Here is a 27,094-nt window from a genome sequence, read left to right as displayed (position 1 = left end):
TGATGTAAGGGGCTTTATTGTGAGCCACAAGATCCAGTTCTTCAGTCTTGGTATAGTCATCTGCTATGGGAATGTTTTTTCATTATACCTAATTGACAATGTCTTGTTTTCTGGAAGTTTCTGTAGGTGCCTTATCAAGAACAGTACAATGATAACCAATCCTGAAGGTTTGCTCAAGTTCTTGATGGCTCTTTGATATCAACACCTACAGAACAATTCACAGATTGGAGTTATGTATGCCTGTAGCAGGGATAAAGTTTCATTGCAATCTAATACATCAATCAGCAACCAAACTCAAAGGATACTGATTTATATAAATTCTCAGCTTTTTACATGTATGGATGTAGAAATAAAATAACAAAACAGTTTATTACATTGACAAAAAGGCTACACTAACTAAAATGAGAGCTATTAATTTTATCAATGCATTACTATGAGAACAGATTTTTTTTAGAGACAAGTAAAGCAAGCTTAAAAAAAGATTGAAAGTGTCCTTGGTATTATCAAAATTTCCATTTACAGACCAGCACTTTGCTTTTACACTAATGAGCCAAACATACAATTTTGTTTCATTTAATCTGGTTGCAGTACAGTATAACTGTAATGCCAACTTAGATCGTAGGTGTGACTGATGTGATAAATTGCACATTAAACAGTAACACGAAATGAAACACAAGTTTGGCATAGTGCATGGGAACAACTGTGACTGTGGAAAATAGTGGTTAACTGTGAGTATATAAATTACATTTACTCCACAATGTAGTGATATATGGCTGTCCTCCCACCCTTAAAACAATTTTGGTATGATGGCAGCATTTCATGTTTAGTATCATAAGGCAAAGTCCACTGAACATAAATCAGTCAGATTTTTCTCCGCAAGTTCTTCAAATGAAGCACTGTATGTTTCTTAATTTCAAACCATCATAATAACTTTGACCACTAAAGGCAAGCTATGATGTTACATCATAAAATGTGACAGAAAGAAAGAAATCTTTTAACCAAACAGTTAATTTATCATCATGTAATAAAGATTGACCATCTGAAATTATTCTTTCCTTATTTTTGTACACTAACTAAAATATTTACCAAAGACTAACTATAGTAGCAAATATAGTTTTGCCTTATTTGCACAAAAATATTTTTATATTGGTGTAATGTGAAAATCAGTACATATATGGAGCTCCTTCCCCTTCCCTCCTGCCCCTGTGGCTGGCCATTGCTGCTCCCTCCCATACCCTGTAGACACATCCACATCACCTTGAAAGACTTGTAACAGCAGAGCAGGCAACACAGTGAGCACATAGAGCCCGATAAACAGCTACAATTGGTTGATGACTGGTCCCTACAACTCAACTCACTAAAACGTCAACCACAAAGTAATTTCAATTGAACTATAGTAGTAGTAATAGTAGTGGTGGTAGTAGTAGTAGTAGTGGTAGTAGTGGTGGTAGTAGTAGTAGTAGTAGTAGTAGTATTCATCCGTAGATCACTCTTACAAAGATATTGAAATGTCACGGTATTACAATTTGATCCTTAGCTACAATGGATGTTTACAGGAACACACTTACTATGGAGGGGTCTCTCAGGCTGCCTTTTTATTTTCGGGACTTCCTGTTGTTTGTTATATTTCTTGGAGACAGACTTAACAGGAATTTCAATTTTTTAAACAATACAGAATTTCAAAAATTTTGAAAACTACAACAGAGCTAAGTTTGCAGATTATTTATATTTTATATATTACTAAACTAATTGTTGTGACTCGGCGATCTTTCAAAGTGCTCTTACATGGCCGACAGCGCAGCACGCTACTTCATCTTCTGCGGCCTTCCACCTCACGGCCGCGGGTGCCTTCGCTTGCCCGGTTCACCACCGACAACCTTGTATGGGTACGGGGATATGGCAGGCGACCAAAATGGAGTCCTGGCCGCATCTTACGACACCGCAGCCGGCGCCTGTATGAAATCCAGACAGACACGGGTGTTGCAGTGCGTCATTCGGACCAGCTTTGGCCTCGTGTGCTGGCAACGCCTGTTCCGAATGCCGCTACACCACCTTCAGCTCTACCTGACGCTCGGGACCTTGGCATCTCTCATTACTCACAACACAGACCTCTCACCATCATCTCGGTGCCAGCACAAGAACGCACGCCACCAGGAGACGGGCCCATGCAGGAACCAGATGACCATCATCTGTTGGAGCAACTCTACTCACCTCCTTCTCCTACGCACGTCGACACATCACCCATGTCTCCTGTTATAGCAACCGGACTTGCCACAACGGGCAGATTGGTGCACGGGGCCCCAACAATTTGACCCCTACATCTACTCTCATCTCGAGCTGTTATCATCAGGGACACTTCCGTCCATATGGGAAGCCGCCTCCTCGCAACTTTACGGCCAGTCAAACAATCAAACAACACCTATGTACGTTAGCTGCCTGCCTGCCTGCCTGCCTGCCTGCCTGCCTGCCTGCCTGCCACCAGCCAGCCAGCCAGCCAGCCAGCCAGCCAGCCAGCCAGCCAGCCAGCCAGCCAGCCAGCCAGCCAGACAGCCAGCCAGCCAGCCAGCCAGCCAGCCAGCCAGCCAGCCAGCCAGCCGCTAGACTTGGACTCAGTGCTGATTTGACTGTTACCGTGTACACACATCTTACTTTGTCTACTTGCTCTGTGACTTACATGTGTTGTGTTGTTTTTGAAATATATGCATTCAACTTGACGTTATAACACTAATGGCACTTAGTTACATCTCTACTCACTGACAGATTATCGTCAGCGAGATAGCATTACAGATTCACAACATAACTGTATGGAAAAACATATTTCACTTATGACAAATTTTATTTGGAATCAGCTTTGTGTTTACTTCTCCTCACTTCAGCCTTAGAGCAATTATTCCACCCCATAATTCTATCAAGGGCGAAATTTTGCCAAATTTTTATTTTAAAAATCAAGAAGGAAGTGATTACCTATTGTATTCTTCTGAAGCCCTGAATAAAATTTTAATTTAGTTCAGTGTGCATGTATTTCATGCAGACCCTCCAACAATTCTTCAACAAAATCAAACCACTTCACTGTCAACATGGGTATCTTGTTTTCCACTTCAAACAAGGACAACAAATGGGTGATGCTTTTTGTTTTTCAAAAAAACTGTTTCTGTGTTTGAGTCTCATATTCCAAAACAGCAAGTTTTCTCCAAGACTTTTTGGGATCTGCAAGAGAATGTTGAATCACCTTGTTCTTACATTAGGTAGCGGCTTCCGTTTTATCCATCAAAAACATCTTTCTATTGTCACTAAAGAAGTATTCTTCTCCATCATCATCACCTGTGCTGTGACATCTTTATCACTTCCAGTTTCCTCTTCCAAATTAGTATTGTGATCAAGAAACATTCAAAATCAGGATAATTGTCACTGTCATCAAAGTCTTCATCTGAGAACTCACTGAGGCTTTCTTGAACACTTACATCAGTCTCACATAGTAAACATTGCATAGAAGGCCTAGCTTTCCTTACCATGGAGAAACAGTAACATTCAACAAAAACATTACACACAAACACTATGGTACATCTGTGAGACTTCTGAAGGCCCAAAAAATAACAAACAAATTGCAACAACAATGCCAGATTTCTGGCTCACGTAACTTGCCATCAAATAGGAAGGTACACCAAAGAATCTACTTCATTTCACAGGGGTGTATCACAAGACAAAAAGCTGTAGTGGTCTGAGTAGTAGTTAAAGATTAAACATAACAAAAACTGCAACATTCATATACACGGGCATTTACATGCTTACAGGTCTTGTAGACAGGAACGGGACAGATAGTCAGCTATGGCCTTATGGCAGCAACGATCATGGCATTTGCCTAAAGTAATTTAGGGAAACCATGGAAAATCTAAATCAGAAACACCACATAGAGACTCGACACACTATCCTGTCAAACACATGGCTAATCTGCTTAGAACAGTGTTACCTCATTCAGTTTGTCCATAGTGTACAATACTGTTTTGCGAAGAAGTTATTAAACAATTTCATTTTATTTATTCTGTAAGAAAAAGAGGGTTTCTTCAAAGTGTAATCTTATTTACACACAGATTATATCCAAGTCCATTAAGTGTTTGATATTTCTGTTCACATAAAAAACATTATCACAATTTTTATCATTTTGCAATATAATTCCTAGAGAGTTTGTAACACAGGTAACTTCTTCATTCACTGAAAAGTTCTTCCCAACAGGCCAATTCTTGAGGGAAGAAAACAGACACAACTCGTGTGGTGAAACCAGTGCAATGTACCTTCATAGACTGCACTTCAACTATGGAAATAGACACTCAATCCAAGTAACCAATTGTGATGATATAGCCTAAACCACAAAAAGCAGTCACCATTACTTTCTCCATACAAAACACAACAGCTTTTGCTTTTATTCAGTGCAGTTTCACCTTTGCTGATACAGAGTTTTGTCTACAATTGTATGTTTCTGGAGTAATGGTCTATGCATGTTTTATCTACTGCCAGAGTCCTTCAGATTATGTTTCAACTTATGTAAACATCATTTAGAAACATTTTTCCTCCAACTACTTTTGTCTGAAGCCAATGTACACTCAGTTTCTTCATATGCAAAACGTAATTCAGAATAGTATGTAACAATTCGTACGAGACTCCTACCATCTTAACAACCTCACAAACATTAATTGTTGAGATCTCCTTTCATGATAAAATCACTTTTTATTCCAAAATATTTTGTCATTAGAAACCTCAATTGGGCATTTGAAATATGTGATATCATCATTGTTCCTATGACTGCATTTTAATCTGTTTATACAGCAATGGTTCAGCTTACATAGTGGTGGTGCAGAGTTCACTCAACTGGCATCCAAACCACATTACACTTTTTTTATATACAGAAAATTGTTTCATAAATGATAGATACACATTTTTCTTCAATTCTAACAATAAAAGTTTGAGAGTAATCATCAAAGATATGCACTAACAAACAATTGTGCATTGTATCTGGTTCAAACATTGAACAAAATCTTTAAAAGCATATTGCAGTACAACAGTAAAGGTAACGAACAAAATTTCCCACTTTTATGTAGAAATTTATGACTTGTGCAGTTAAACATAAAATGGAAGCCATTAGTTCTGAGGAAAACATATACTTCAGCTTAAATAGTTGCAATGCCATCAAATTTCGCATTATCACACAACACTACATGAAAATTCATAGAATATTTGCATAGAAATTATGGAACACCACTTTCTGGGTAGCAACAACATGGTGAATCTTTCACATCTAGAACTATAGGTGATTTCACTATCAATCTCTTCAACTTTATATGCTTACTCCAGTCAGAAGTCTGGGTTCTGTTTGTCTTTCACATCTCACAGCTGTTCCTGTTCTCACATCAGGAGATATTTATCCTCCCTGCTGAAATTTCCACCTCCTTTCAATGCTAATGCTTATTTGCCAACTTCCACTTCCACTTTTATCTTGTCACCAATTATTCAATTATCTTTCAGTGTTTCACAATATTTTATTTATTTTTATTTTTTTAATTTTAGAATATCATTTCTAGTTAGACTTCGCCAACTGCTGTTACTTTTAACTAAACTACGACCACCAGTAAGGCTATGACATATATTACTGAACTGGCATTACAACCTATGCAGTAATCATAAAAAAAAAGGGTTCAAATGGCTCTGATCACAATGGGATTTAACTACTAAGGTCATCAATCCCCTAGAACTTAGAAATACTTAAACCTAACTAACCTGAGGACATCACACAAATCCATGACCAAGGCAACATTCGAACCTGTGACTGTAGTGGTCGCGCGGTTCCAGACTGAAGCGCCTTTAACCGCTTGGCCACCCCGGCCGTCAAACAAATAACATGTGATGCAAAATCAGTGATTATCAAGCTTCAAATACTTACCGAGACACCTGTATCCACATTAAAGCTCCTTTCTTCCTCTTGTTGACCAGTGGGGACACACTGTAATGCATTCACCGATTCCTATAATATGAAATACCATGAAGTTCATTACATTTTTATTAAATTTAACACAACAGTCACTGAGCAACAACATTTCAAGAAAACTACAGTTAAGAGTTATTTTCATTACAGCCAACATATTTGTCACGAGAAAACAGCAACTGCATTAACATTTTAAAAAGTCCTCATTTATTCCTCAGTCTCAGTTGCACATTTTATATCTGGATCACCTTTATATCTAAAACAAGGTAAAACTAAATGTGAGCCACCTATTACTTTACAATATGTAAAAAACAATACATAAATGTATAATTTACCTATTTAGTAGCATCAGGAAGCTGTCACGTCAGGCCAGAAACTCATACCAGAGTACTGCTTTTTTAACTGCAGTCAGGAGTTTTAAATTGGTATGTGGTGGATGTAGGGGAGAAGGGAGGGTGAAATGCGAAAAATGGAGTGAGAGGGGGACGGGAGAAGGTGAGGGAAGCAGATAGGGGGAGTGGTAGAAACATCATGAGTTCAGCAAGAGAGGATCTTAACTTATAATTACAAAAAGTGTAATCATGCAAAAAAATCTCATTAAAATACTTAAAGTGTAGAACAATGTATGTGTGAACTGTAAAAGGCATAAAATAGTAAAATTATGAAATGTAGTGATGGGGACAGAAGGCAGGGAGGGGGAAGGGAGTGCTAGACATGATATGAGTTTAACAAAAGACGGTCTTACACTAAAATTGTAAAATGTAAATAATGTACAAAAATTTCCATTAAAGTATCAAAAGTGTAGACCAATGGATGTGAAAAACTATAAAGGGCATACAATAGTAAATAATAAAAGAGGAAATAATGTGACTAAAACTGAATTAGTGTCTTAAAATATTAAAAGCATAAAACACTGGTATAAAACCATTAGGGTCTTATATTAAAAGTATAGAACAATGAAAGAACAAACAGTAAAATTATAAAAGCAGAATTATGTGAAGTACCCCTCCCCTCCCCCATCTTCTCTCAGCTCTCTCAATTCCCCTCACTACATTTTATAGTTTCAAAATTTTATGCATTTTACAGTTTACACAACAACTATTCTACACTTTATTTATTTCACTGAGAATTTTTATACAGTTACAATTTTTGTAATCTTAGCATAAGACCCTCTCTTGTTCAACTTGTGACACCTCTGCCATTCCGCCTCTCTGCTTCCTTCCCCTCTCCCAATCACCCTCACTCCATTTTTCCCCTCCCTCTTCTATTCTCCCTTTCCTCCCTCTCCTCTCCCCCACCTCCAGCAGATACAAAGTTAAAACATTGAGAGCAGCAGCAAAATAAAGTATTGTGATTTGAGATTCTGACACAGACATGACAGCTTGCATATGCAATTAGACAGGTAAGTTCTACATTTATGTACTATTCTTTTCAACTCACTGTAAAATAATAGACAGTTCATATTTTGTTTTACTTTGAATTAGATCTTAAGAAGATCCAGATACGTTGAAATGTGTCATGCATTTAAAAATGTGTGACTGAGAATGAAGAATAAATGAAAATTATTTTGAACAGTTAAGAGTGCTTGAAAAAATAGTAGCAATCAGAACAAGCTTATAGTATGATCTGTTAGAATTGCTTCATCATGAAACTCTAACAAACATCCTGTAATTTGAAGACGGCCTATGTATACCAGACAGCACAAAAAATGGTGGTGGGAATTCGTAGTCAGTGTCAAAGTTCAGGCTAGCACTGATGCAAATCACGCCTGTACTCTTGACCTATTTCAGAAGGCACAAAAGTTTTCTGCAAATAAAATGCACTGTTGGTGGGAACACATGCATTTCATAAATCCTTAGCATGGAATTTTCTGCTGGCCCCATTATAGCTGAAGGGTCAACTTGTGGGCTTTCTATGAAAGGATACAGAGGTTCTTATAAAGCTTCCAAGACTAGCAGTTTTTTTCTTGTTCTGAGAGACATACCATTTGGAAAACATCCCTTTATTACAATAATGTGTAGTTAATTTTCCACAACAAATGTAAAAGTTTCTGCATTGTAAATCAGTGTGGGTCACTTGTTGTGGCATGTACAATCAAATTGGAAGTAACATTTGCTGTTAGCCCACCAATATGGGATATCTTTGACATAAAGAATAATAATAATGATAATATTAATGATAATATTGATGATAATAATAATAATAATAAATTAATTTCATCACAGACTAGCAGAAGGCTGAAATTATCAAAAGCTGGTTATTCAGTCTAGACAACAACACCAGCACAAATACTGAGGTTTCTGCATGATTATATCACCGAATTCTGTTAAAGGGAGGCTTCACTGATTTCAATGATGATAACTTTCTTCTGAACTGTAGAAGTTAAATGACATACCCAGTCCCATACTGCACAGCCACATGACTATTGCTAGACGACATTTGGATATATCGGTATTTGGGGTCAAAAAGGACATCAATTGGCCTATATACTTGTACTGAACTTTCATTTACAGTGGTAAACACTGATTCATCAGAAAATATTAAATTATACCACTTACAATACAGTACAGTAAAGTTGCTGATCATCATGGAGACCACTCAAAAGTAACCCTTGCAGTAGTGTGCAGGTCACTAGGTCTCAGTTTTAAAAGAAATAGGTAACCATAAATTTGAAATTTCCTGGCAGATTAAAACTGTGTGCCGGACCAAGACCCAAATTTGGGATCTTTGCCTTTCACAGCCAAATGCTCTTCGACTGAGATACCCAAGCACAACTCACAATCCATTCCCACAGTTTAACTTCCACCAGTACCTCATCTTCTACCATCCAAACTTCACAGAAGCTCTCCTGCAAAATGTCATTTCATTCTGGAATTGTCCCCCAGGCTGTGACTAAGCATGTCTCTGCAATATCTTTTTTTCCAGATGTGCTAGTCTTGCTGGTTTTGCAGGGCAACTTCTGTGAAGCTTGGAAGCTAGGAGACGACGTGCTGGTGAAGTAAAGTTGTGAGAATGGCTAGTGATTCATGCTTGGATAGCTCAGTTGGCTGGGCACTTGCCCACGAAAGACAAAGGTCCTGAGTTCTAGTCTCAGACTAGCACACAGTTTTAATCTGCCAGGAAGTTTCATATCAGTACACACACTGCTGCACAATGAAAATTTCATTCTGGAATCATAAGTTTTGTGAGAAATGTGTTTATGTCAAACCCTTTAATCCTTTTTGCAAAGCACAGTGTTACTTTTGAAGGTTTGTGAATGTATCATTTGTCAGTGTAAGATAACTAAAGCAACTGTTTTAATAATGCACCTGTAGCTCGGAATTGCTATTTTTTACAAATACAATGGCTGCACCTGCACAGCGACAGTTCAGTTACCGAGGACAGTGCAGTTAGTTCCTGGTTGTTGAAGTGTTAATAAGGCAGTACTTGTAGGAAGGTTTGTAATTATCAAGACCTGAAATTGAAATAATTTGAAAAATGGAAGTGAAGTTTGTTTAAATTTGTAGATGCGTCCACTGCACCTGAAGAAAATAAATTTAAAGTTATACACAAAAGCTCTCAGTCTATTAATTTACATTGAAGAATCCAGGACCACTTTATTTAACATCAAAATTAAGTATTCACACTGTCTTATAATAACTAGTGTCTTATCAAATACTGATCTCAGTGGTACATACTGGGTTCATATTTTAAAGTAAGTAAATTGAACTGTGAAAATGTTCTTGCAACAAATAAAAACTTTACATTTAGGGAATTGGGTAGTAATGTTAGAACACAATGTGACCATTTCAAACCAATTAAGAATTTAAGTAACCATACACTCAGAAAATGCAGGGTAAAGATAAGTACAAATCTAAAAAAGAAACAGACCCCTCATGCAAGAAGTCAGATATGTAGATTGTGGGAATTTATCTAAGAATATGCATGTATACCGGATAAAATTAAGCAACAAGTTCAACAGCTTTTTTAACAAATGAGTACATTTTTGAACACAGGCACTCACAGAAATAACAAAAGATGGTACACATTAAAAAGAAAGCTAAGAATACAAAATGCTCAAATGGAATGCCACAGCAACTGAAAAGGTGAGAAAATGATAACAGGAATATGATGGAATATGCTGAATTAAACCAAACTATTTGGGAATGCCTTCACAAGGATATGAATAGATACAATGAAAATTTGCTATGAGTAACAACTGGAAGGTACGGAAGTAAGGAGGAAACAAAACAGAAACTTAATTTGGTGCATTCTACAATTGAAAAAAAGCATCAGATAAGGAGATATCCTATCACTGTAACTATTCTGAGAAGTCCCAGAGAAAGCTTTCAGGTTGTTAAAATGAGAAAAAGATGAAGTAACAAATCATACTGGAACATACATGAAACATACCCATTTTTCAGTTGAAATTGCACTGTTAGATAAGGTACAACCAAGATGACACCCTGATGAAAGATGAGTAGATGGCATTAAGCATGTGTGGGAATTACATGGATACACATAGCTGACATCCCTAATGAATGAGTCAGTCCAGAGGAACCAAAGAGCAAAGAGTGGCAGAAGTGATTGTTTTTATATACCTGTAGGAACTGAATCAGTTGGCACTGTAATTATAAAACACTGTCATTTATGGCAACTGCCTACTAGGCCTTCACAGGCACATTTCCACTGCTGCATCCTCACACCACACTGGTAATCTTTGATTACAAATTGCCACATTCTCCAGTATATCTCATGAGAAACATCAAAGTACCAGCAGACCTGGCCTTCACTTAGTAACATATGAACCCAATGAGAGGACCTTCTAAAACATACTAACTCTTTGCAAATGATTGATTGATAGACCACTTCAGTTGTTTATCTGCAGTATCTACATGAATTCATTCCCAATTATGAGCTGATCATCTCCGATTCCTGCGGGGACATCTGATCTGATCATTGAGACAGACAGAGGAGCATGATTTTGGGACCATTTGTTGATTTTTCAGTTCAGCTTCTAAAGATTTAGAATACTCTGCTTCGTTTGTTGATTTCCCACATCTGAATTATTTCTAATGTGTGGGATTAGGTATTTGTGCTGCGCAGAGACTGCTTCAAAAGGGATAAGAACTTACTGTCTTGGAAGCAATCCAGAGTCAGTGAAAGCTTTGGAATGTCAGGAACGAGAAGAATAATCTATGCACATGCACTTTAAGTTCAGCAAAGATAATGAACTATTTACTCAACTATGTTGTACATTACAGAAGTTCTTCAAAATAGTTAACACCACTTTCAATACAGGTGTAACATCTTTGCAGAAAATACTGGTGCACTCTACAAAGTGCACCAGGCATTGCACAAATCCCACCACACAATACAAGTATCTTAGCGAGAAGTGTTTCTTCATCAAGAACTGGTGTTACATTCACAAGGCTCTGATATGCCCTTAACAAGAAAAAAGCTAGCAGTGTCACATCAGGGGAGTGATGTGCCCATGCAATTTATTGTCCTCATTGTTTCTGACATTCCAGAACTTTTGCTGATCCTAGATTACTTCCAAGATCATAAGTTCCTATTCCAAAGTTGTTCTATTTAGACTTCTCTATCAGTTGCTTAATTTATGCACAATCTTTGTAATATACCCAAAGACTTGCAGTGCTGGGTTCCATCCTAGTTTAATGATAGTATATTTGCAGAGAGACAATTGGTAATTTTCAACATAATTTTAGTTACATTCTAAAGGGCTGACATTTCTCTTACATTTGATTATAAAAGTTGCATTGTCATCAAAGAGAACTAATTCAACTTCTAGGATATTTTATGGCAGATTGTTTATACATAACATGAAAAAGATGCTGTTTCATTGCATACACTCCCGCCTCATTTCTAAATGTGGCCGTCAGCATTCTTTTAGTTAGACAGAACTAAAACCAGTTGCCTACAAGATGTCTGCTGCCACAATATTTGGGATTATTTAGGAAATACTGTCAACTGTACAAGAAAATGCTTTTCACAGATCACAGAAATTATCGGCTGGCATGATTTCATCACTTAAATTTTGTAGTATAAGCTGATTTTTGAATTGAAAAATGGAATTTTTGTTGAGTGATCATTTTAAACCCCAAATTGATACTAAGTTTCACTTTATGATTGGTGTTTTATTGCTCTTGCATACATAATACAGAGGATTGAGTAACTGAGATTTATCTGCATATGTATGGTACTGGTTTCACACATATTCTATTGACTTATCCCTTGAATTATCCACATAAATCTTATGAGTTACTTTCGGAAAATATTTATCAAATATGTTGGTAACCTGACTGCTAACACTTATTATTTCATCATTCTCTTTAATAACCCAGTCCTTACTTTCCTTAACTGATTTTCAGGTTTCTCTATTATCTTTTGTCTACACATTGTTAATTTTATTGGCTGATTTGTTAATTTTAGACATTTCAGTTTCTTATTGTTTGAAAAAAGGTCATACTTGAGCACTTAAGGTGAAGTGAAATGGCGTGATTTTGGACAGTTTTTAGGTTATTCTCACGATAACATGCATAGGTTATGTTAGATTCCATTTTATGTTACAGAAGTGGTGATGTGTATGTATAATGAATACAATATCCTAAAAACAGAAAGTCTATGTGTACCTATATTTGCCTGAGATAGACAAAGTGTCACCCCATGGATTGGGGTGATACTGTGCCCAAGTTTTTTAAACATATATCCATAGTTACAAAGTATTTGGAGAGGGGATTTGGACATAAATTGATTTTTTATTAAATTAAATTCTACATTCTTCCTACTTGATTTTAGTTACTTTTCACACATTTTAAGGATGTCCATCATTACAAACAAGTAATAAAGACTGAGATGATAAATTTTATATATTAAAGGTCAGTTCTAAGTTTCTAACAAATTAAAGTGCATATTTTTACAGTTCTAACTTTTAATAATAAAAACAAAAACAATATAAAGAAATTCTACTAAAAAATCAAAATCAATTTTCTTACTCAACATTCAACGTCAAGTGGCAAACACTTCAAACATTGACTATAACATTACAATGGCCTACGAGTCTAAAGCACATCTGCTTTAAAAATAAACATCCCTCTCTTCTGAACTGGTATAGGAAGTACTTGCGAAACTTGTTCTTTTTGTATTGTGTCTTTAGTAGGGACTTTAGGAAACATAAATAAGTGTCTAGTGTTGTGTGGGTACAAGAATTTCACACATACTTCCCTTGCACCAATATTTGTGGCTACACTTTTCTGTATGATAATTTGCCACACTGAATATAATGAACAGCTTTGTCTAAAAGTTGCAGGTCATAATTACACTGTACTTTAGCACCTTTCTTGTTGTTATACATTCTTAGCATTGTCCGAAATCACCCAAACACAGTACTCAGTTTTGTAAAATCTGTCATTATTTTATAGCTTTACATGAATATCTTGATAAACTTGTACAGCAGTTGTCTCAATGCCATAGGCTACTGACTTCATTGACAACTGTAGTTATAATACTTTTCCACTGGTCACAACAATAAAAAGTTTCTACTTGATAATACTTTGTGAACTTTCAACAGTGAGCATGTTTTCATCAGATATTTACCCAGGTAAACATTCAACCCAAAATAAAAGTCACAGAATCTGGGAAGTACAATCTTGCATTTAAAATAATAGGTATGTAGAATTAAAATTAGCAGAACTTCATTGCTGAGTGGCAGGAAAGAACAAATAAACCATACTGTCCAAAATCACTCCGCTTGTTGGTATATGATTTCATGTAATTTCCTTTTCCTTCTGCAATATATTGTTAACTTTTGAAACCTATGACTTTTTTTATGTTTTACTAGGGCTGCACTTTATTTGTTTCTTGGTAGAACAGCTGTTAAAACACACACACACACACACACAAAATTTATAACACACATCTATTACACTACTATAAACATCACTCCTGTCAGCTCTTCGTAACAGTGTGTTGAAATGTTTTGGTGTGCCTTCATTGATCACTCTGTTTTCAATGATACCTTTCTATTATATCAGCACTCTCTATCACTGATTGAGTGTTCAGCTACAAATCTGCTGTCTATCAGTGTTCAAATTTCCTGTGCAATTTTGATGGGAAAATCAACAGCAGAACTCCTATCATTTGTGTCAAATAATCTTCCAAATTATTTCCTTCATCCGGAACTTTCAGAAAATTAATATTAAAATATGCACAGATTAATATTTACTTTCTTTTGTATACTAGTAATATAATAGTGACTCGATTTTTTCTAGAAATATCCAAGAAGTTCCCAATGGGGATATAAGCACTGTAATAACTATAAACAAGTTTTCCAACAGCACCAAACAGCACAAGGACATAGAAGTATAACACATGGATTTTAATTAAAGGGGCTTTACTCCAATACCCTCTAGAGATCTTAGGAGAATAATTAACTTCTACAAAAACTGAATCTCTAACACAGCTTATTTAAGTCAGTGCACGTGTTCTTTCTCCAAAGTGAGAGAGAACAATCTAATTTATTTCTGTCCTATCAAAATTATCATTCAGTGACTAATGGTGTTGTTATACACTGTGATAGTGTGGTGCAACACTCTTGAGTATCACAACACATACTGAACTTAGAACAATGGTACACCCAAAAGCTGTCATCTTGAATAAGGTTTGCCACCAGCAGCAAGCCACCCAGAAGTACACATCTGAGCACTGTATTGTTCAACACCTTTCTGCACATTACAAAGAACTGATCCAATTTTTTTATCAGTAAATCTTTCATCAGTCCTCCTGTTTGCCTTGCAGCTAAAGAGAGAGAAATCCTCTGGATCTGCTCATGTCCCACAATATAGGTTTCTTCAAGCTGGGAGTGTCAATGCATATATACAGTCTGACTGCCAACCTAAAGTCATAAGTACACTGGAACCTAATGAAGAAAGACAGGCACAATTTATGTTCATCAGAATAAGTTATCTGGGCCACAAAACCTTAAACTGTATAGTTTACAAGACACCAAACATTAGCACACCGACATCCTTCCAGTCAGAATCATATTCAATTTAGTGCCAAGATGACCATATCATTGGAATAGGAGACACGAGTATACACTTGTTGAGACACACTCCACTATAACCCTAAGACGAATATTTTTGCAACAACATGAGCTCCCTTCTAATAAAATCTACTCACTACACCACAAACAGTGACATTCTTATATATGTTACCACAAAGACAAACCTTGACTAATCAAGAGAGATCAGTCAGATCTCAGCTCCATGAATCTCATAAATTAAGGCCCCGTACACAGTCAAACAATTTAGCTCATATTCGGCAGGTCAGTGGTGTACAATCTAAAATTAAATACTCTTAAGATATTTTGGCTCAATACTTATCCATTTTTGAGAAAATTACCCCAATAGTTCATGACGTGCAATCAACTGGAAAGCAACGGCATCACTAGATAATCGAAAAATTTGATCATTTTTATTCTCACATATGGGTGCTCACAAAAACATATTTTCCTATAAACCGAAGAATGAAACTTATTCGACTGCATCTATGCAACCATAAGGTAAATTCTATCAAATGAAAGCACCGCTGGCACTGTGATCAAGGCGTTTAGCTGGAAAGCAGACAACCTCTGTTCAATTCCTAGATGCATTCTGCATTTTCTGCATCAAAATTGGTATTAATAGCAGGGTTAAGAAGGCAAGTAACCCAATACGAAATAATAACAAGATACACAAATATATTTCTGAAAAGATTTTGATTAGCAAAGAATTAAAATTTTAAGCCTCAATGTATGAAGTAAATTCCAAGAAGGACTGCAACGAAGATGAGCATTCAGTGCACGTTATTGTGTAAGGTAGAAAAACAATGTAAGGTAGAAAAACAAATCCTTGTCGCAGCTGGTAGTATAAATACACAGAGGTAACAAAAGTCATGAAACAGCAATATGCATAAATACTGAGGGTGGTAGTATTGCTTACACACTGTATAAAAGGGCTGTGCATTGGCGGAGCTGTCATTTTTACTCAGGTGATTTATGTAAAAAGTTTTCCGGTGTGATTATGGCTGCAAAACAGGACTTAACAGACTTTGAATGTGGAATGGTAGTTTGAGTGGAGACGCATGTGAAATTCCACTTTAGAAATCATTAAAAAGAGTACGCTGAGAATACCAAATTTCAGACATTACCTCTCCCCACGGACAATGCAGCGATCGACAGCCTTCACTTAACAACTGAGAACAGTGACATTTGTGAAGAGTTTTCAGTGCTAGCAAACAACCAACACTGCATGAAATAACCACAGAAATCAATGTGTGACATACAACGAACATATCCGTTAGGACAATGTGGCAAAATTTGGCATTAATGGGCTATGGCAGCAAATGATCAATGCAAGAGCCTTTGCCAACAGGCCAACGTCGACCGCAGAACCTCTCCTGGGCTTGTGATCGTAAAGGTTGGACCCCAGATGAATGGAAAACTGTGGCCTGGTCAATTAAGTAGGGTTCGAGAAAGGCACAGACCCCACAAAGCCATGAACACAAGTTGTCAACAAGGCACTGTGCCAGCTGGTGGTGGCTACTTAATGGTGTGGGCTGTTTTTACATGGAATGGACTGGGTACTCTGGTCTACCTGAACCAATCACTAACTGAAAATGGTTATGTTTGGCTACTTGGAGACCATTTGCAGCTATTCATGGGCTTCATGTTACCAAAAAGCAATGGAATTTTTATGGATGACCGTGTGCCATGTCACCAGGTCACAACTGTTCATGACTGGTTTGAAGACCATACTGAACAATTCAAGAGAATGATTTGGCCACCCAGATCACAAGACATGAACCCCGTCAAACATTTAAGGGACACAATTAAGAGATCAGCTCATGCACAAGATTTAGCACCAGCAACACTTTTTGAATTATGGATGGTTATAGAGGCAGCATGGCTCAATATTTGTGCAAGGGACTTCCAACAACGTGTTGAGATCATGCCACATCGAGTTACTCCACTACACCAGGCAAAAGGAGGTCCAACATGTTATTAGGAGATGTCCCATGACTTTTGTCACCACACTGTAGAATATCACAGCAAAATACTCCATTACAGTATCTTGAATATTGATACCTAATATTTTCCTGTGCTTAGACCCATATTACGCTGTCAAAATCATTTGATCAAAGATTTTTGTAAGCAATTTTGTCAAATTGCTTTGATCCAACGACTTAACTGATGAACAGAATTAATTTTTTCAGTACTAGCCAGCCCCCAAGCTCCCAAGAACTGTCGTCTGTTAGACACCCTCCCTGTCCCCCTTTCAGACACTGAATAACCTAAAACACATAACAATGAACACAAGAATAAAATAATGAGAAATAATGAGAATCTCTTCTAAAGTGAAAGGCAATGATGGTATCACCACTACCGTGATAATAGATAACTTAGTAGGATTCTTGACAGAAATACAGGGTGTTCCACTCAAACCCCCCTGATTTCAAAGACCCAGGAAAAAACCACAGTAGATACAACAATGAAAAAATGCACCAAATTGTAGAGCATCTCAAAGAACTTATTTATTTATCATCAATACACCTCTACATGTGAACCATTTATAGCATGAAGAACATTGAGTCTATTTTAAATTTCTTGCCAAGTTCTTTGTAACATTTCCTCTGTTATTGTTGAAATCGCATTAGTGATACAATGTCACAACGTAAGAATATGGTCCACTTTGGTGGCCTACGCGCGGTCCTTCACGAATCCCCACATGAAGAAATCAAGCGGCATAATGTCAGGTGAATGTGGTGGCCAGACAATGGGTCCTTACGACCAATCCAACGATTCGGAATTTCCTATCCTAGAAGTTGCAAACAGCCATTGCCCAATGTGTTGGAGTTCCATCTTGTTGAAAAATGATGTTAGGTTGCAAGTCTTGTATCTGAGGGTACACAAACTGCTCCAACATGTCCAGATACACCGACCCATTCACTGTTTGTTCTGCAAGGAAGAACAGTCCAACAATCCTGTCGTGCGTTAGCCCGCACCAGACATGTAATCTAGGGCTATCACAAACACGTTCAATGACAATGTGCGGATTTTGCAAACCCCAAATTCAAACATTATACCTATTAACCCTTCCAGATAGATGAAAGATTGCCTCATCTGAGAATAAACATCTTTCCAGGGAGCTGGCATCCATATCAACACGCTGCAGCATATCCGCAGCAAATTGTTTTCAGCATGGTTTGTTGTACAGCATCAGATGTTGCAGAATTAACAATTTGTAAGCACATGTATGAAGACGCTGGTGAACTATATGATGCAATGTTGATCAAGGCATATCCAGTTGCCTAGGTACTTGACGAACTGACTTACATGGGCTTCTTAGAAACGTCTGTCTGATGTCCTGCACTGTTTCTTCAGAAACGCTGTAATGTGCACCACCAGAACGTTTCAGAACATTTCCTGTTGCCAGAAACTTCCTATACTATTCCTTAATTGTTTTCACATCAGCTGAATCACATTCATACACACCACAATAATTTCTTTGCATATTAATCGGTGATTTTGTTTCTGAAAACCACACTACTGTTTGCGCATGCTGCTGTGGAGTCACCATTTTCACTTCATGCACCCATGCTGCACTCTGGCAATGCTACTTGGCACTTCTGATGCGGGAATATAAATTATTTGAGATTCTCTAAATTGTTGTGCATATTTCGTTGTCGTATCTACTGTGGTTTTTCTCTCCTGGGTCCTTGAAATCAGGGAGGTTTGAGTGGGACACCCTGTATTTAACTTTTTTTCCCTCATGAATGGGATATATTCCAATCAACAGATAAGAAGTAGAGTCTGAAATGATCCTTTAGAATTCCCACCAGTGGCCATCACGACGGAGGCAGCCAGGTTGGGATGGATAGCACAGTGGGAGAGCGCAAAAACCTACCATAGAGGGTGCAAGCAACATGTAGTACAGGCAGACACATTGGTGGAGGTGTTCATCTGCAGGTGGCAGTAGCTGCCGTGGAGTCAGTGTTTTCCCCACATCGACTTCCATGATGCCTACCTGCAGTGCCATTGGACACTGTTTCTCAGACTTTCTTGGTCCTCAACACCCTCCTTCAGGCCTTACCATTTAATCATTTGCCTTTTGGAATCTTGATTGTGCCTGAAATTTATCAATGGTATTTGGAGCAATTGATTCAGGACATTCCACATAGCATCAATTACCTTGATAAATCTGGGTACTGGGTCCTATGCAAGAGGAGCACTTAAGAAACCTGCAGTTGGTTTTCCAGTGCCTCCTGGAGAAAGGTTTTCATTGCAAACTGGGAAATTGCAGTGTATTCTCACCAAGGCTTCATTTTTTTTGGGACATGTGCTTAGCAAAGATAGTCTTGTTGCTACAGACAACTAAATCAAAGCCACTGTCAACCTGCCAGCATTGTCTACTTTCCACTACATAGCCAAGCTGTCCAAGTCGTCAACAGCCACTGTTTGCACGTTGTCAGTTATTTTTGCCACTGAAGAATCTCCAGGGACCCTTATGTCTGATAACAGTAGGCAATTTGTATCACAGGAATTAGTCGACTTTTGTATTTGCAAAAGTATCCGGCGTCTGACTACTGCCCTGTATCACCTAGCTTCTAACTTGGAGGCGGAGCACTTTGTGCATACATTTAAGACCCCAATGATGTAGTCTGTGACTGCCTCTTCCTGTGACAATGCGGTGTCAAGTTGTCTGGCTACATACCTGGCAACACCGGTCAACGAGTGCAGTCTGGCAGAACGTTTCCGGAGGTGCCAGCCGCAGGGTCTCCTGGATTTGCTGCACCCAGAGTCGCATGCCATGGACCACCATGGACCACTGCATTTTCCTTCCAGGGTTGCTGTTTAGGCCCAGTCCTCCAGCCAGCGGCAGGAGCGGCTGTCGGGTGGTGTTGCGGGCCACAAAGGTCAGCAGTGGTTTGTGGTGGATGTCAGCAGGGAGCAGCTGACCTGGCCAGCTAATCAGCTGCACCCGCACCCTGTTGGGACATCACCACCGTGGTCTTCTGGTCAGGCAGCTGGCAGGGTTGGTCACGACGTGGTTCCGGGTGAGGGCTCCCACTTGCAGTGGCGTGCTTCCCCGTTGCCTTCCCCTCCATGCCCTCCGCTGTCCTCCCGTCACCTGCAACCACGGCCCCCAGTGAATCCCACACCTACGCCTGCCAATGTGGAGCCCATGGATTATGATCAGCCTTACTTCTCGCCCCTCACCTCACCCCCAACCCCTCCCCCCTCTCCCCCCCACCCACCGATGGAGGCTAGGCCGCCTCCACTGCTGCTGCTGGTCAACCCCTACTGCCTTAGTCTCTGGGCCCTTCTTCCCTTCCAGTGGAGCCAGTTGCGATACCATTGTCTATTTCGGAGGTCGATCAGCTGCCGAGTTCTCCAGGGGCCTCTCTGGTTCTTTGCCGGAGTTGGGGCCCAAGTCTGGTCATTTTCAGCCCTACATGGTCTTTTCAGGAGGGAGGGAGTTAGTATTCCCATCAGTAGGCACCATGAATGACATAAATGAGCTGAAATGGATAGCACAGTAGGATAATGCAAAATCCTGCCACAGAAAGTAGTAGGGGCAGACCTGTTGGTGAGGTGTTTACCAGTAGGCAGCAGTAGCCCAGGTGGGCCACTGCCTATCTGGAGTTCAACCACCACAGACATCATCTTGCACTTTGTGCCGTGTAAGATTGCTGAGTGCTTAGCTTAGCTATTAGCGGTCCACACCAGCCGCATGCTGAGTCATTCCTGTGTCCATCTATACATGGGTTCAGACTCTCTGCTTCCTGGAGACTGACTCAATAGCATGTTCATTTTTCTCTCACAGAGTTTTGTTCCCCAGGTATTATCAAGCCACTATTAGTCTGTGAAATATCTGTGCTGATCATGAAGTGTAGCGACATTGTCACACCTGTGCAGATAGTTAAGTTCCTAAGAACAAAACCTCGCAATCATTTTCCATTAACAACCAATTACTACCTTACCTACTGTTTCCAAAGCCCTGAACCATACTTTCCACAATAAATCAACTGATTATTTACACAAATTAACTTATATGGCATACCTGGCCTGTTTACTTAGACACCACAGCACAAACCCTGCCCTAATTAAGATAACTGATCACCTGTAATATACAATGACAACCATGAGGCGACAATATTGGCACTACTAGACTTCAGCAAAACTAAGGTCTCATATTAAATGTGACAAAGTCACAAGTAATTTTAGTATCCCCATCAGAAATTAAGAAGTTTTCGATTTTGCAAAATATTGTCTGCTATTCTTCTCAGTGGTATCCCAATACCAAATCAGAAAATGGTGAAAAACTTTGGTGTAACTTTTGAGCACTTCAACTAGCAGAGGGTACTGTCACCACATGCAAAAAGACTCCCACATGCTCTATACCCTCCACAAGTTTTTGCACATAGTACCACAGGAAGTGAAACAAACACATGCAACCACTTGTTTTGCGGAACCTCTATATTGTGATTTAATCCAATATTGTACTTCTAGTTGAAACTACAGTAGATTACTGCTAACAATGAGTGCCTTTGTGCATTAAATGTGCAATATCTGTCTATTTACCATGTCAGTGCCTCATACATCCACTTAGGATGGTTGCCACCAGACAAGTTACGTGATTACCATATGGTATACCCAGTTCATCATCTTCCTGCTGCACATGCACCTCAGTATCTCATATCAGAGGTCAAGTATCTCACAATAATCACCACAGGTGTCACATATCAAGTATCCAAGCTGTGTGCAACCATAAAATAGAAACATTACCTGACTCCTTTCTGTAGCTCTTATTCACTTCTGGAATAAGCTACTCTGCACTGTGTTAAATGCCCACCGCCATTTCCTCTCTGTCAAACTGTAGTGCAAAAGCTTCTATCTTCCCCCACTTACAAGTGTTTGTCTTTCCTCTTCTCAGTCAGTCATGCCACTTTCTTCCATCCTCTCTTCATTACAAGTGTTCTACCATGTTTCAGTTTCTCCCTCTCCCACCCCTTTTCTTACGCTCATTGCTCAGAGTGAAATCAATTCAAATCTGCCTGCTTGTAATTTGTCTTTACTGTTACACTTTTCATGAATGAAATGTTTCTGCTACTTAAATAGTAGTTATATTTAATTGTCAGGTTTTCTATTAAATGTAAAGATTCTTATATGACCCAGCATTTTATTTTTGTGGAGTTTACCAAACTGTAAACATATGATTTTTCTTTTAAAGGACAAACATGTTAGCAGAAAAATGAATTTCTCACTACTACAGTAATCTTTCACAAGAATCTAACAATAACGATAAAAAAAGAATGACAGTATGTGAGTCTAAAATTGTTACTTTTTGCTCAAAATATTGTCAAGCACATCAGATATTCCATTTTCAGGTATTAATTATTTCCTTGAAGTCCAGAGAAAAATGGAAGTAACGTCAAATTAACTAAAATTTTAGTGGGTGTTCTTTTGTATCACAATATCTGATTATTTTGGTGTTTGAACTATTCAATATTATGACACGGCAGCTAATACAGAATGAGTTTAATAAAACTGACAAAGAAAAGTGTTATGAATCTGATAACTTTGTAATAGGGACCTTCCATAAACTTTTGCTAGTAGTAACATAGGGTCTACATTTTATTCATGTGAATAAATGTTCAGCTACTTGGGAAAAATAATTTTGTCTGATGTGAAAATTAGCCCTCCCTGCCTTGAGTGTTAACAGAAAGATAAATAAATCTAGATGTCAAAAATTGTGGAAGGAGAGTGAAACACGTAATATGCAATTAGCATATTATTCACATTGGAACATGTTCATTTGACATATACTTACCGCAACTTTTACACCCACACTAAAATGACCTGCCTCCTCTTGCAGAACTGCACTTTTTTGATATTTTACAACAGGAGAGGTGGACACCTGAAACGATTCGTAATTACACTTTATTACAGGTGAAAGCAAAACACTAGAAGCTACTTTTCATAACTGGTAATGGAAGATTTTCTTCGTTTTTCAGGCCTAAGAAACTGGGTGTGTCCTGTTACTAACACATACACTTCTATACTAAAAATATTGTTTCCTATAATGAAGTTGTCCTCAAGCATCTCATATTGTATGTTTTTAAGTCAAAATAAGTATATGCTGTGGTAATGTTAGTAAAAATTTCCCTTACTTTACGTCTATGGTCACAAAATTTTTTGTCAACAGATTACCAGTTTCAGTCTATAATGACCATCTTCAAATCTGGAGCAAAATATGGGAAACATAAATACATATGCATCTGTGTGCGTTAAGTATGAAGAGGTATATCTGTTTTATGAAAACAATGTCCTAATGTCCTGCAGCCATAGTGGCATCGTCAAATGTTAAATGCAAAATCAGCACTAGCATCATCAAATATATATAAATAACAGCATATGTATGAGTCATGTTGTCAGCAGCACTACTGTTCAAAACAAACTGTCGTACAGTAGCCGCAAGATATTTGTGTTGTAAGTTCACCAGATGTCACTACTGTAGGCATACACAAGTCTTCAATAATTAATTGAACAGCGTAAAATAATACAGGGGGTATATAATCGATAAAATCTGTAATGGGCTTGTAAGGTATAAGAGGCATTACAGTAATAAAAAGCTTTCGTCGTGTTCTATTTCATCGCTTTTTATTACTGTAATGCCTCTTATACCTTACAAGCCCATATACAAAGAACTTTAATGAACTATTTTCAAATCCAAATTGACAGGATATTAAAAAAAATAAAAAAGAAAAAAAGAAAAGAAACAAGGAAACACATGTTCATGTGGTTTCAAGATCTTTCCCCCTCTACTGGTCTACAACTGCCTACATCAAATTTCTTAACTCGCTCTGCTTCACCAAGAAACATTTAAGTGCTCTTTTGTTATTCTTTCCTTACACTTTAAGTGTAGGTTGCAAAGGGGGTTATCAGTGTTATCACAGTAACTTAAAACAACATGTAACAATGGTAAATTTGGATAAATATAGTATGTGTAAGCGGACAGATTACTATAAACCAAAGAGGGGAAGCTGCGTGTAGCCAAGAGGCATCTAAAAAAAGGCAGGTAATGATTAGCTTTCAGACAAAGTTCATCATAACATACAACAATAGTATATTACCACTGCACAAATAAACTGAGGAAAGTTGAATGGCTCCAAAGGAGAGTTATTCCTGAGGTAACATACAACAATAGTATATTACCACTGCACAAATAAACTGAGGAAAGTTGAATGGCTCCAAAGGAGAGTTATTCCTGAGGTAACAGCATAAGTAACATGACTATTTCCTTGTATACAGATCAATAAACATATTCACAAATTTTATGTAGGTAATGTCATGGATGTCCACAGCTCATGCTCTCATGGTAGTGTTCTCGCTTCCAAGCACAGGGTCCTGTGTTCGATTCCCGGCGGGTCAGGGATTTTCACCTGCCCTGAGATGACTGGGTGTTGTTGTGTCGTCTTCCTCATCATCACACATCCCCATTATGGTTGGAGGAAGGCAACGGCAAACCACCTCCATTAGGACCTAGACTAGTACAGTGGTCTCCTGCAGTGTTCCCCTATGTTTTGTCAAGAAGGATGGACTTCATCATCAATGTCATGGGTACAGAGGAAGGATTCCATTTTTAACTGTACAATTATGACCTGGACAACCTGTTTGTATTGCTCAGAGATGGCCAAGAACTGCGCTCAAGTGTGGCGCAGAAGCACGCGTGTAAATCTCTCTCACACAATTGTATAAGTCCCCTCTCTACCACACAACACTGTCTGGAGGAGATGGACGGAAAGGGGGGGGGTAGGGGGGGGGGGGGGGTGAAACTGAAAAAGTGCCGCATGTGGCTTTGTTTCATATATCATAATTCTCAACAATGAAGATCACAAACAAAATGAATTTTTTTGTATTATTTAACTATTTTTGGCACACTGAAGTCATAACAAAATTTATATCTGGCCCAAACATAGTCGGGGCTTGTGTAGTTTCATAACTGGAGAAAGCTTTTCCAGCACATATTTAATCATCACTTTTACAACCTTATTATGAAGATGTGGAAACTCTTACTGAGAAAAACAACATACAATTCCTGGACAGTTTTAAAATAAAAGAATCTGTCTTTTAAACATGAATTACATTACATATCGACCAGGTCCATTTGCAGATGCTACACGGGTACTTTCTACTGAAATGGCAAATGGCCTTGAACACAGCTCAAAACCACATTTAAGATTGGCAGTGTCCTCGAATATTTAGAAAGCTATTCCTGAAAGTCTTTCAACACCACAATGGACTGTCCAAATCTCTTGTTTCCTTTAATGCCAGTGAGCTTAGGGACGTGATGGTGTTCCTTATCAGAAGTTGTCCCTTGCACAATGCAATATTCTTTTTAAATGCAACCATTTTTGCCATAAAATCGGAAATAAGTTGTTTCTCACCCTGTAATGTCTTACTGAGGGCAGTTTTATTTAAAATGCAAGTCCTGCAATCCATTCCACATCTTCTAATTTTCATTCTTGCTTTCATTTTTCCTCCATAAATTCAACAATAGTGGCTGTTAAGTCAAAAACTCATTCCACAAATGTCCTTTGACTTAACCAACATACTTTGCAATAATATATAACATCTCCATACTTTTGTTCAGTTCTGTCAAAGACTGTTGCAACAGACAAAGCAATAACGCATATGCCTTCAAAAAATTTACAATTCACACCATCAATTTTATCACATGTTCCATGCCTGCATCTTTAACACAAAAAGAACACTGAACACTCTACAAATCTTCAGTTGATCATAAAAAATTTAAGTCTTTCATCGTCAACTACATCTTTAAATTATCTTTGCATGGTGTTGTAATGTCCCTTCATAGCAAATCTGCAGTACCCACTGATTACAAGGCTACGTAATAGATACTGAGAGATATCATCCTCCTCTAAGATTCCCATTCATTTTTGTAGGATTCTGATAGTGCCTCTTTTTGCTCAGCCATTGAACCTGTGACCTTCCTCTATACTGCAAACAAATACTGAAGGATAAACAGCACATATATTATGATTCTGTTTAACTGAAGAAATTCATGCTGACCAAAACAAGCCGCAAATGCTGGAAGAAAGTGTCTCATCCCACTGATAAATTAAATGTCACGGAATACCAAGAACGATGGTGCAAAGTAGACATACCAAGTAGTGCCGAGACCACATGTGGGCAGCACATTGTGCATATGTGAAGTTTTTAAGTTTTGCACTCCATGGCCAACCCTGGTCTACCTTAAGGTGCAGCACACTAGCTTGAAAGATGGGGATGTGACCCAGGCCCAGACCGAATCTACGTGTGAGATTAAGGACCACTGGTCTGGTACACTAGCTAGCCTGAGTACTGTTTTAGGCATTTTCCACACTCATTTAGGGAAATGCTGGAGTTGTCCACAACATCTGCCTAAAAAGGACATCTAAATAGCTACAATGCAATGACACAGTGAACAAAATTTATATGATTCAAAGGCAGATGACGCACAGGCCTTCCTTCCTTGGATTAACTGATAACTGATCTAACAGGATAAGGATCCGGCCACAAAATAAAACCAAAAATAAATTTGCCATGAAAGCAATAACAGGTCCTGTAGGAAGACATAAACACTACAAAAGAAAAAATTATAACATGGACAGTGTGGAATTAGCACAGGAACAGAATCACAGAAGACTTGCCAGTAGCAAATTTACAAAAACTCTATGGAATTCATTTCAGGCTATTACTAGGCATGTAAAATATAGTACTTTGAGAGAAGAACTGGAGCTATTAAAAATTATTTAAAAATGCAGTCAATGAAATTTTATTAACTACATTAAATTGGTGTAGTTAATTTGTCATTTTTGTTTTCTTGTTTACACATCACCACAACACCATGGCAAAATGTTAGTTTTAATCATATCTATCGTTTCTCAATTCAACATCCCTTTTTCTCAACACATACTAATCAAACAGGGATGAATATGGTATTGTTAGAAAGGTTTTTGAACCAACTTCTGACACTTCATATTAATTTTTCACTAAAATTTACCATTTCATGACTA

General features: G+C 38.1%; 1 protein-coding gene across 19 annotated transcripts in view; it reads right to left on the bottom strand.

The window, feature by feature from the left end:
- Positions 1-27,094, bottom strand: part of LOC126299135 (uncharacterized) — a 450,753-nt gene that overhangs the window by 203,456 nt on the left and 220,203 nt on the right. For all 19 annotated transcript variants that reach the window (XM_049990880.1, XM_049990898.1, XM_049990882.1 and 16 more), the window contains exons 15-16: positions 22,846-22,932; positions 5,933-6,013 (exon numbers count right to left, since the gene is read on the bottom strand). In XM_049990880.1, the coding sequence (XP_049846837.1) occupies positions 5,933-6,013; positions 22,846-22,932 (168 nt within the window). The remainder of the gene's footprint in view (positions 1-5,932; positions 6,014-22,845; positions 22,933-27,094) is intronic.

This window comes from Schistocerca gregaria, chromosome X (genome assembly GCF_023897955.1).
Source record: "Schistocerca gregaria isolate iqSchGreg1 chromosome X, iqSchGreg1.2, whole genome shotgun sequence".
NCBI lineage: Eukaryota > Metazoa > Arthropoda > Insecta > Orthoptera > Acrididae > Schistocerca > Schistocerca gregaria.
The sequence above is the reverse complement of the archived record's forward strand: the minus strand, read 5'-3'. Positions and strand labels throughout refer to the sequence as shown.